General features: G+C 50.1%; 1 protein-coding gene across 4 annotated transcripts in view; it reads right to left on the reverse strand.

Moving 5' to 3' along the window:
• Positions 1-2,341: 2,341 nt before the first annotated feature.
• DYM (dymeclin) overlaps positions 2,342-12,283 on the reverse strand; it is a 357,699-nt gene continuing 347,757 nt past the window's right edge. For all 4 annotated transcript variants that reach the window (XM_086682934.1, XM_086682937.1, XM_086682936.1 and 1 more), the window contains one exon: positions 2,342-2,744. In XM_086682934.1, the coding sequence (XP_086539060.1) occupies positions 2,595-2,744 (150 nt within the window). In that variant the 3' untranslated portion in view covers positions 2,342-2,594. The remainder of the gene's footprint in view (positions 2,745-12,283) is intronic.

A 12,283-nucleotide genomic window follows, 5' to 3' on the forward strand; every position in this document is an offset into this window, starting at 1 on the left:
GTTGAATGATGGCCGCCCTGTGGGGCCAACACTACAAGGCTGTTGTTCACAGATCTGCCAGCACCAGGCTGGATGGGTGACTATGGGAATCAGAGGCACCATTTTGAAGCTTTTTTGCACATGGCCTTCAGCCCTTGAGAGGGAAGGTGATATTGAGAGGGTCCCGTGCTTTCCAAAAGAAGCATTGTGGCAGAACTCTTGGTTTATGATGCAGTGTAGTAATAGTTCCGTATCTTGGGTAAAATCAGAGGCTAACTCTCATCCAAACACGCGACGGTCCTCTGCTGCCTCATTCTATGCAGTTTTACTTTGTGGAAAACAGATTTCTAAGCAAATTAATGCAAGCGTTAACTCAAGGTTATCAGTTAAATTTATTGTCGTAGTAAATCTTTCACAAAAATCAGGAAGAGACTCCTGGTGGGTTTCCAGAGCTGAGGCAGGGCTGCACTGGTGTCTGGGAGCATGTGCTCATGTACGGCGTGAGGCCGTAGCCACGGCCGGGTTTTGAGGCCAGTGAGCACTCCCACTGTTTGGTTAATTGAGGGGGGGTGGGGGAGAGGAACCTGCTGAGAATGGGGCTTTGGAGGCACCTCGGTGAGCCAGGCGGCCCTCAGGAGGGGGCACTGCAGGATCCCCTCAATCAAGGGCTCCCTGACTGACTTTTGGGGGGCCCTATTTCCTCTTGCCACAGGAACAGACGGTCCTGCAGCCTGGTGACAACCCCACGGCACTGCCCAGCCCTCGCCCTCCAAGGACAGGTCCACGGTCCCACCAGAGGTTCACTTGCTCCCCGGGACCCTTTTAAAATTCTGTGTTTTGGTTTAAAGGAAAAGGAGGCAAATCAACATGCTTTGGAAACAAATTCCAGCTGGGTCTCACTTCCCTGTGGGGGGAAAAATGTTGCTACCTAAAATGATAATTGTTCAGAATGTGAGGGTTGATCCTTCCACCTTCAAACCACCTCTCCCACTGGGCTGGACTGAGCAGGAGCTGTTAATGTGCCTCATCTGCTGGGCTGAGGCCCTGTCCGCGGGATGGTAAGTGAGATCCACGAGGGTCTCCTGCCACTTGTGGAGACAGTTAAGGGGCCTGAACGGAGCAAGGCCTGAGGAGACAACAGGCAAACTGCACCTGCCTCCTGGGTCTAGCCACCAGTGACGGCCCTTCGTCAGTCAGTCAGCCTCAGGGAGCCTCAGGGGCTCCAGCATCATCCTGACGACAAGGAAACGGCCTGGTGGGCCGCAAAGCCCCTGAAGGGAGGGAGCAGCCCAAGCTTCTCATGGGTGGAAGCCACACAGGTGTGCACTGAGGTGCTGGTGTGTTTCTGACCTCTCCAGAGCTTCGTGTGACTGGAGATGGCTGCTCTCAGACCCTCTCACATCGTGACGGACCAAAATGACTCTGGCCTCCAGCCCGGGGAACAGAGGGACAGGAGAGAATCTCGTTCCTCGTGCAGACTAGGCAACGGCAGATTGAAACTGGGTGCTTGGTCTCATCTGGGACCGTGTGCTTTCTATGGGGAAAAGCAAATTCTTTTCGTGTCTCTGAGAATGGAAATGAGGCTCCTCATTCCGGAACTGAAATTTCTGCCTCACGGAACTGCCACGCTCTGTGAGAGGGTGGTCGTGGGCTCAGACCGGGCCTCACAAGGACCATCGCACTCTGCCCTCAGTGCCTGCGGCTAGAAGCTTCTTCCTCCAACTCAGGGTCTAAAAGGGTTTAAGCAAAGTCAGAAATGAAGAGAAAAACATGTTTTTCATCTCATGTAGAGTACTGTATTAATCAAATTGGTCTCCTTTTCTCCTATTAGTCTGGTCGAAGAAAAAAGATTGCTTTCAAAATGAAACTTTTCTTTTCCCAATGATTAATACAGAGTAGATTAACTTAATTTGTGCTAGACTCCAATTTAATTCAGCTACAGCTCAGAGGCCAAATCCACAGAAAAGCTAATCTGAACTTCATGAGAAGGAGCCATTTCTTTCTTTGAGAAAGATGCAGGGGATCTCATCTAAAGGCTTCTATCCAACTGCCCGGCCATAGTGTTTATTAAATCATGGGCCCTCTGAAAGGCAACCCCTCACACATGTGACTTCATGTCCTCATCAATTCCCGTCTTGTCATCTTTTCAGGTATTTCTTAATGTCGAAAGAAGCACGCACGCGCGCGCACCCACACACGCAAACACACGCCCAAAACAAAAATCTTGAACATGCGAAAAAAAAGAAAAACAACCCGAAACAGAAAACCCACAGTATATACTGGTGAAGTGTTATATGCCTAAGGCATCAGGTTCCTGGAAAAGCTCTAGGTTTTTGGTTTAGAAATAAAATTGCGTGTGGAATAGCAGGTTTTTGCATTTATTATTGTCGGGTACCCCCCTCCCCATTTTTTTGCACTACAATCTAAGCTGAGTGATCTATTGCCAACTGGGCACCAATTCTCCAAATCCAAGTGTGAAAGGGAAACATGCTCGGGTGATCCTCTCTGACGGAAGATACACCGGGCAATCTGTCTACTTCCGTTCCCCAGAAAGAAAATAGTTAGAAGGGCTGCTTGGCTGGAGGGAGGCGAGGGTGGGACGTGGCGTCCTGCCCTCAGTCGGAGTCCATTGTGAAGAGCTGGATGTCCTGTGGGTTCCAATAGAGGCCTACCGCTGAGTTGTAGACCAGAGACCAGACATAGGGGATAAAAAACTCCTCGGGCTGCTCCTCTTCCACATACTTGAATTTCAGTTCTGGAAATTTCTGCAACAAAAACGAGACGATTTTATAATGTTCCAGTTCCGTGCAAAAGCAGCGGCAGTGTCTCAGTGGTACTGTGCTATGCAGGGAGCCCGCCTCCCTAACTGGTCACGGGCCCCGAGAGCTCTAGGGGCTCTAGGGGCCAGTTTCCGGATGACTCCTGAGAAGATGCGAATTACCCACAGGAAAGACACGTCACCCTGTCAGTACCTGTCCGCTAATGTCAGTCTGCCGAGCGGAGCAGGGACCCGAACAGGGGGAGAGGCGGGAGGACAAAAGTCAGACTGGGCTGACAGAGGGCTCAAGGAGAGACCAGCTGCCGCACAGGCTGAGGGCTGGCTCTTCTTGAGGGACTTTGCTTTCAGGGCTGAGTCGCCTTGGAGATGAGCGCTCTCCCTCGCGACTCCTGAGCCCTGACCTGCGGGGGCAGGCACGTGTCCACAGTGGAAGGCCGGGCCGGTTCCGGGGCGGCAGCTGCTCCGAACAGCTTGGCCTTGGCCTTCTCCTGGGGGCCATGGTGAGGGCTGCAGCCTCATGGAGGCAGGCTGGGGGATTCCTCACTGAGCCTCCGGAATCGCCCAGGTCTGACTCTGCGCACGTAGCCAGGGGGACCCGGCTGGTAAGCAAGCACTGGGCCTGTAGCGCCTCACCAGGATTTGGCCTTAGGTTCTCTAATTCTACCCGTGCCAGGGCAGAGGAAGTGGTTCTCATTCCAGCAGCCTGAGGGGCTGCTGGTCTCGAGGCCCCCGGGCGTCCTGGAAGCCTCTGATGGGTCTGAGAAGGGGGCTTGGTGAGAAGGCCTCTGTGCAGGGATGCCTCTGATCACCGTGTGGAGAATGGAGGGCACCTGGCAGAGGCGGAGATAGGCCTGGCCCGGGGCCGGGGGCGGGGGTGGGGGGATAGGCAAACAAGCCTAAACTAAGATGGAGGAGGGGGGGCGGGCAGGAAAACCACCCAGGCACCCACCCATCCACCTACCGAGTTGTAGGGATTTGAAAGCAGCATTTGCAATAATTGAGACTCAACACCTAAGTGCCGGATCCTCGGCGTTCCAGCAAGATGAGAGAAGGGCAGAGTAAGCAGGAAACGCTTCTGGCAAGGTGAGTTCTGAGTTAAATCTTGAAAACGTGTATAGGAATTCCTGAAAGGGGGTCACCCTGGTCACGGATGTTACTTCAACATACCACACAGAGCCCGGTCCCATCTGTTACAGCTTTAATGAAAACCAACTCTACTCCACGGCTCCAAAGGCGTTATGTAAACACAGAATATACACAAATGGGATTTATCAGTGGCCCAAACTCCAGCACCAGCATACCTACCCCTACAGCCTCCCTCACGCTCGACGTACCCCATACTTTAGAGGCCTTCGCAGAACTACTGTGGTTTAATGAGAACCCCAGCCTTTTCAGACCGGGGGTGTTGCGAATCAGTTCTTCGTTACCATCAGTGGAGGCTGAAAGTCTCGGAGTGTGCCGACGGCAATGCTGGTGACTGTGACGCCGTAGGCGACAGTTCCTCCCCCCACCCTGGCTCCCCCGGGCAGTCTGGCTGACGAAGTCTGGTCAGCTAAGGGATGTGGATGGATGCCAGCACTTCCTGAGGTGACTGGCATTCAGCGGGGCCCCCTCGTTTGCCATCCCCTTGCTGTCTGCTCCCGAAGTCCCCCTGAGCCTCTCCCACTCTGGGCCCGCATTCTCTGGGTGCACCGAAACCGCTCAGCAGCTGGGGGGCCTGGGCCCTTGGCACCCTTGCTGAAGCTCCTCACACGCTCTGTGCTGCTTCCGGCCTGGCCCGGGGTTCTCAGGTCGGAGGGAACAGAGTTCTCGGAGGTGGCAATAAGTCTCTGTCACGGAAGCAGGTGTCTTATAGGCTGCAACACGGTGCTGTTCTTTCTCGTGAAAAACCTGCATTTGTGCGACCGAGCGCATGCTGTGGTCACCACGAGGTCTTGACGGAGCTGATCCAGACAACCCCACTAATGGAAGCCCAAGTGGGGCCTGGAGGCTAAGCCGGTTCTGAGTCACCCGGCCCGTGGGGCGGTGTAGGTCTGACTGGGTGGGAAAGTCTGTGTGAAAACGGACACAGGGTTGAGGCCACCCTAGTGCTTTGTCCTGGAATTCAACTCTCCGAGGCTCTGCAGAACCCCTCAGGGGTAGTTCCGTGCTCTTTCACTGCATGGAACAGAACCCGGCACACTACTGGTCCTTCGAAAATTACCAAACCACAGTGATGTCCTAATCAAGAAAGAATGAGGGGTTGTGTTTGAAGAGGAAATTTACCCCCTAATAATCAGGATGAAAATCCTAGTTCTCAGAATGGCCTCAAACTTGAGAAAACCTCTCCCACTGACCCGGAGAGAAGCGAGGGGCCGGGGAGGGGCGGGTACAGGGTGGTGGTCTGGAAAGCTCAGAGCCCCCACATTCCCTCTTTCCGCTGGAAATAACAACATCCTACATTTCTAAGTAGTAAGGTCACCAATACGATGCACTTGTTGTTAGAAACAGAAGTGACTAAAAGATGTGAAACCTTTTCTCCATCCGGGGACATATTGGGGTTTTTCCTATGAAGGCGTCAGGAAAGGATGTGAGGCCATTTGCGCGAGGCTGCTCTCTGCATCTCTGAGGGTAAAATGGGAAAGAAAACCAGAAAACCAAATGCTTTTGTAAGAACTCCTTCCAGCTTAATTAAAGACACTTAGGCAAGAGTCGCTGAGTGGCTGGCACTAGGTTCACCTGCCCTCATGATTTTGGGGGATTCTGATGACTCTTCAGTTAGAAACAGTGATGAGTCCAAGCCTGTCCTTCGATCATGCGGCGGCCCCGCGATTATCCTTCCCACCACCTGATCAAACAGAGCTGAAAATGCCTGGTTTTCACTGTGGCTCAAGTTTATGTCAAAACAACAACCCATCTCGTTCTGGAGTAATGGAGTGCACAGAATCTCAACAAGGGAGGATACCCAGAGCGGCAAGAACATCTGAAATATAGTACATAATAACATACGGAAGACAGTATATAAAATGGGGTCAAGTTTATCTGTCAATACTAGGCATGTTATTTTATTACGAAGTTTTTCTTCAAGCTGACCAATGGTTATTTCTATAGAAGTTCTCCGTAAAAGCATCATCAACTCTGAGGCTATGGCTAACATAACTGATCACCTACTGTAGGGCAGGCCCATTCTAACGCTTCACATTGAGCCACTCATTAAATCTTGGAAGTACCCAGAAAAAGCACCTGAAAGGCGCTGATTCTTTCATTCGGCAAATATGTACTGAGAGCCTACTGCGTCATAAGCACAGTACTAAAAGTCTAGCTGAGCAAGACGTACATAATCCTGGCAACTCAGAGCTCAAAGTCCAGCCGCAGTAACTGGGTGACCTGGGACAAATCTCACATCCTCACCCAGACTCTTACAACATAAAAGTTTACCGTGAGATTTTGATTTCGACCATCTCGTCTCCTTCACAGGGCTGGGACAAATCTGATGAGCTGGTGGCGGTCTTGGGGACGGGCTAAATATCTAACGGTCCCGGGCTGTTCTGTGGGTTGACAATAGAGGGCTTTAAAGGCTAAGCCTCCCAAATGCTTAACACAAAGACAAGCACGAGGCTGTGGCCGAGCTGCTCTTGTGGCTTCAGAGCTTGTGGCTCAGCGGGTGGAGGTTCAGGCACAGCCCCTGCCTGTGCTGGCTCGTGAAGGCCACGGGCCGGACGCCTAAGTCATCGTCGCCCGAGGGTGTGCCACTGGACACAGGAGAGGTGAAGAGCAAGCACGGACGGAACAGCATGAACGCACTTCTATTACCGGCAGACCCTGAACACCGTGGACAGCACCCACGCTCGCCCCCGAACGGACACTACGGGCTCCTCTCCTCAAAGGGACACGTGGGCCGTGAGGTGCTATTTTGGGGGTTCTTTGCTCAGAACTTTTCCCCGGCACTTTTTTTAAAAGGTTCAGAACGGAGGATAAGTCATAATAGCAGGGAAAAAAAAAAAAAAAAAAAGAGCATGTTCCCTAAAACTGGCTACACACATTTGAAAGCACGAGGTAAAGAGGTACCTTTTTTTTTTTTTTGCGACGAGTTGTTTTTAAGGCCGTGTACTGGGAACATTTTAAAGGGGTGAAATAATAGACAGAAATTATAACAGAGTTTTGGAAACACTATTCAGTCAACCTGATTGAATGTGAATGCAGCCTCTGTATAACAAGCCGTGCGCAAGCTGCATTTAATTTGATCCCCTCTCAAATTTACCTGTCTCGCTACAGAGAGCCAACATGGTTGGAGATTTAAATAGACATTCTCAAAAATATGTGCTCCTCTAGTGTGTCTTAGAAGTCTTGAGAGCTAAGGAAAAGAAAGACAAAAGGTTTTATTTAGCACTAATGACACTGGGGACACATTTTGTCAGGATTCAGTCCAAGAAATGTCATAGTCTGAATGTCAGATCAACAACCTAGAAAAAAATCATTCTTTATGTTCCTTTTCAAGCCTGTGGAGAACAATAATGCCATCCTGTGATGGCTGAGGGAAGTCCAACTTCCTCACTTGAGTGTCTTCATTCTGACTGGGCTTCTTGGGCCCTGCCAGGCCTTCCCAGCTCTGACGTCTGTCCGCACACTCTCTAACCGCATCTCCTCTTGGACTTCTCAGGCCCCCCCGCCGGGCTCTAGCCAGAGGCTGCCGGGTGGATGTGCCTGAGGACTGCTAAAACTCTGGGAGAGCCCAGGAGGCATTCTGGGGACACGGGGGCTTTGACTTGATAGTTATGGCAAGAATCTTCTGGAACAGGCTAGCAGAGGGCAGGGTGCTGTTCACCTTGGGCCTAGGCTCTTGCCCCGTTCTTTCTGAGACAGCTGTCCTGCGATTCAGCTCAATAAGGAGAGAAAATCCGTCTCTCAAAAAGCTTGGAGCTTGGTCTCAATCCAAAGCTACTTACAACAATCCGGTTGTTTTGATTTTTGGAGCCAGAGGTAATGCTAGACTCTCAAGTTTGGCTGGAATGTTTTTATCAGCTCCAGTGAATCAACCCACCACAGTGGGACATCCGGACGCCCAGCCCAGAGACAAAGCAAAGGTCTGATTTGGTGATTGAGACTTGCGTATAACAAGCAGACCAAAAGCTTTAAAGACCAAAAGCCTTTCTGCTGTCAGTCATGTGATTTGGTGAAAACCCACAGGAAGTTCAGTGAGCAGACACAGGGCTCAACTACAATAATTTTTATTACCACGAAAGTTCAATGGAGTTTTCCCCCTTCCCCCTACAGATTATATAGATAGCACCAGAAACTCTAACAAGCACCTGGCACGGCTCCAGAAATTTAGTACAGCTTAAACTCAAATAGCTACACAGCACGTTAAAGAGAGTTCTTTAAAAGCCCACATTTAGCCTCTGAAGAGACGAGTGAAAGGTGACGGTCAGTCGCAAGGCACCCATCACTGCTGGCGGGGGGGTGGGGGTTAGGAGGGAGGAGGTGGGTTCCCGTTAGCGCCACACGTAAGCGTCTGCGGTGGGCAGGTTCTGTGCACGTGAAAAGCAAACTGGTTTCAAGATCCTGTTGCAAGACAGCAAGGTAAAAGCATTCACAGACAACGTTTTTGTCTGGGGGTGCATTTGGGAAGGGTTATCCAGCTTCCCTCCCCTTCTTACCCTCATATGCTATGGCTGTGCAACATTGCCACCTTCAGCGATGGGGCCTTAAGTTAAATGCTGGTTAAGCACCAGCTGCATACAATGTGCTGTGCTTGAGGCTGTCGAGGAAGGAGAGAGAAATAATGGATGTTCCGCTAACAGGGGGTATAATTCGAGAGGGATAAGAACAGAGGGCAGCACGGAATATGGAAGGACAGTGCCCCAGGAGGGTTCCCTTCTTGGTCCATCTGGCTAACACTGGGGTCGGAAGATGTTAGATGGGCTCAGAAAGCAAACTCCAGGAGAAATAAGGAACAGACACTTGAAGCCTCTGTATTCAGCTAAATTACCATCTGCACAAGCCTGGACTGCAGTCTCTTCTATGTGTAGTAGAATGAGTTACAAACGTCATCAACCAGTATTGTTACTTAACTGACAAAAAGAAGCCGGGCCCTGGTCTATGAATGACAGCAACACTGAACGTGGAGTTCTAGCTTGTGTGAATTGCAAAATCGATGAAAAACGGAATTCAAAATATAGAAAATTATAAAGGGCTACTTCTTTTTTTTTTTTTTTTTAAATTTTTTTTTTTCAACGTTTATTTATTTTTGGGACAGAGAGAGACAGAGCATGAACAGGGGAGGGGCAGAGAGAGGGAGACACAGAATCGGAAACAGGCTCCAGGCTCTGAGCCATCAGCCCAGAGCCCGACGCGGGGCTCGAACTCACGGACCGTGAGATCGTGACCTGGCTGAAGTCGGACACCCAACCGACTGCGCCACCCAGGCGCCCCAAGGGCTACTTCTTAAAAGTTAGAAATTATGAAACACAAAGCTGAAATTAAGAAGTCCACGATGAGGGTGGCTCAGAAGACAGTCACAATACATTGCATAGGTGGGAACAGTCTGGCTGGCCAGGAGGGGGGACTCTCTGGGAAGTTAAGTCACGACCCAGGAAGAGGGTTATGGGTGAGTAGGCACCTGTCCTGGCAGCTTGGGCGGGGTGACCAGCCACCCCTCGCTCAGGACAATGTCTTGTCTTGTTGCCTGTGCAAGTGACACAGCTTCTGTGACCAATGAGTGGTCAAAACACTTTAGGAAACATAGATGGAGAGAGTAGAAAGTTGAACCCAACCTGGTGATGAGCTCCCCATAAATTTACCATCACGTCATCGGCCAGAATCTGAAACTCGCTTGAGTGCGAAGCCTGAGCAAATATCCCTAGTTAGATTCTTCTCTTGCAGACCCAGGTTAAGGGGATCACAGAAAGAAAGGTATCTTTAGTTTTGAATTTCTCCCTCTCTGAGGGCTAGTGCTGTGGCACAAAGGAGAAGGATGGATGGACAGGCTCTCCTGTTGTTGCAAAAGTTGGCGAAAGGCCCCGACAGATGGGTTCTAACCTGCAGGGACAGGGCTGGGGACAGGGAACCGGCACTGCACGTGGAGAGACCCTCATGAGCCAAGAGCACACCCCTGGGCCTGGCAAGCAGCGTGGGGCCAGCGCACGGGCCCTGAGGCCAGCCGCCATGGTGTTGGGAAGACAGGGGGTGGAGACAGGGAGGCTGGCCTTGAGGGCCGGGATGACGAGTCCATTCATTTGGTGAGAGAACAGGTTGGGGACTGATATTTGTAATTTAACGGTCATTAGCTTTGAGGCAGCAGTCTGGATTGCTAAATGTATAAACTAGTCAAGAAGACTGACCTGCATTATTGAGTCAGTGCACCTGTTTCTAAGGCAAATCAATTCCAATTCAGGAGGCTGGGAGGAGGGGGACGTTTTGATTCCAGGGTGGGCGACAGAGGGCCAAAGTGGAGCATTTACTGGCAAAACTCCTTTTGTCGGAAGCAGGCTTTTGGGCGAGTGGGTGGTGGCAGGAATTATCCCCCTGCAGGGGCTCCTCAGTTTGGATAGGGCCCGGCTAGCCGGCCAGGAGAGTGAGATCCCAGAAAATAAATATGCTACCATTAGATGCAATTTTAAGTAGAATACGAGCTCCAGGAGGGCAGAGATTCTTATTTTTCCACTGATGCGTCCCCCAGTGCTGAGAATACTGCCAGGGCTGTAAGAGCTGTTTGCTGAATAAATGAAGGAAGGAATAAATGAACAAATGTGTACAAACTGCTGTTTGCAGAAAAACCCAGAGTTCTTAGTTGGGGAGCGGGGGCGGGGGAGAGTTTGGAAGATTGAGTATGGCACACTAGGTGACTTAGTGGAATAAGTGTCTCAATTTATTGGGAGCAAAGTGAGCCAGATTAAGCCCGTGTCACTTTGAGAAGCCAATGAGCTGACTCACTGGGGTCTGGGCAGCAATACTTCAAAGCTAACAGATTCATTTACTTCTCAGATCGCCACACTCCTTGCCTGCCACCGTTCTGCTGCGTCCGATAATTGCCGGTAGAAAAATCCAGCTCGTGGATAATGGATACTGTTGACATACACGATTAATGCCCTATTTTATATTTCAGAATCTATCTAATTATGGAAAATGGGGAACTCTCTGTATATCAGTTATAGTCATGGACTGGACTGGTGCATAATATGTAAATGGAGACAAATTCTACTTTTAATCAGTCCTTTACTGTTTACTCTTGTCCAGATTATGGTATGGCCAGATGCCCTCAAATTAACACTTAAGCCCTAAGTGCTATATCAGTGATAACCTTTCTTTACACTGTTTTCTTTTTTTGAGATTAATATGTGAACTAGGGGAGTGAGAGATACAGACCTGGAGAAAGATTCTGAATCATGTTTAGACAAATTCTGGCAAAACAAGAATCCTCGTAGAGTCTGAAAGGTCCACGCTGGGAGTTACGTGTGGATGACACGTGGAATACATGGGACAAAGGCAGGCAGGAGGCTTCCCTGGCACACTTCAGCCCAGATTGGTGTGCCACTGGTGAAGGGGAGTGCGGGCGATCATGTCAGGTGAGAACACAGACTTTGCTATGATATGTCAAAGAACTACCTGGAAAGACAATTCCACCTGAGACACCTTGGAAGAGTTATCTCTAATTTCTTTTTTTTTTTTTTTTTAATTTTTTTTTCAACGTTTATTTATTTTTGGGACAGAGAGACAGAGCATGAACGGGCGAGGGGCAGAGAGAGAGGGAGACACAGAATCGGAAACAGACTCCAGGCTCCGAGCCATCAGCCCAGAGCCCGACGCGGGGCTCGAACTCACGGACCGCGAGATCGTGACCTGGCTGAAGCCGGACGCTTAACCGACTGCGCCACCCAGGCGCCCCTCTAATTTCTTAAGAGTTAATTTCTTCGAACATTCTTAGGATTGAAGTTATAAGCAAATGTGCTAGTTTTCCAAGACTGTAAGGGACATCACCCATTCTTAGAAAAGTCATGCCTTTGGGGTGATTGGGTGGCTCAGTTGGTTAAGCATCTGACTTTGGCTCAAGTCACGATCTCCTGGTTCATGAGTTTGAGTCCCGCATCGGGCTGTCTGCTCTTAGCACAGAGCCCGTTTTGCATCCTCTGTTCCACTCTCTCACTGCCCCTCCCCTGCTCACATTCTCCCTCACGCTCTCTCTCTCTCTCTCTCAAAAATAAATAAAACATTTAAAAAAGTCACGCCTTCATTATTCTTTAGCAAGAAGTTAAAACTAGCCTCTGATAATCTACATTCCCATACACCCATTATAGGTAGGAGGATTTTCCCCCTCTGCTTATGGAAAGAACAATCTATTCCAAGTGTTATGTGAGAAGCCTGTGGTTGCTAAACCAATGATGTTTTCCTCAATCCAGTCGGAGAAAACCCTACTTAAAAGCCATGGTTCTAATGGCAAGCATTTTAGAACCTAAAGTTCAGTTTCAGTCCTTCTTATGGCCGTATTGCCCAGTGACCCAAGCGTGATCCTTGGGTGGGTGAGCCACACCTGTGACTTCCTGTCAACGG

This window comes from Puma concolor, chromosome D3 (genome assembly GCF_028749965.1).
Source record: "Puma concolor isolate L17-30 chromosome D3, mPumCon1.1.hap2, whole genome shotgun sequence".
NCBI lineage: Eukaryota > Metazoa > Chordata > Mammalia > Carnivora > Felidae > Puma > Puma concolor.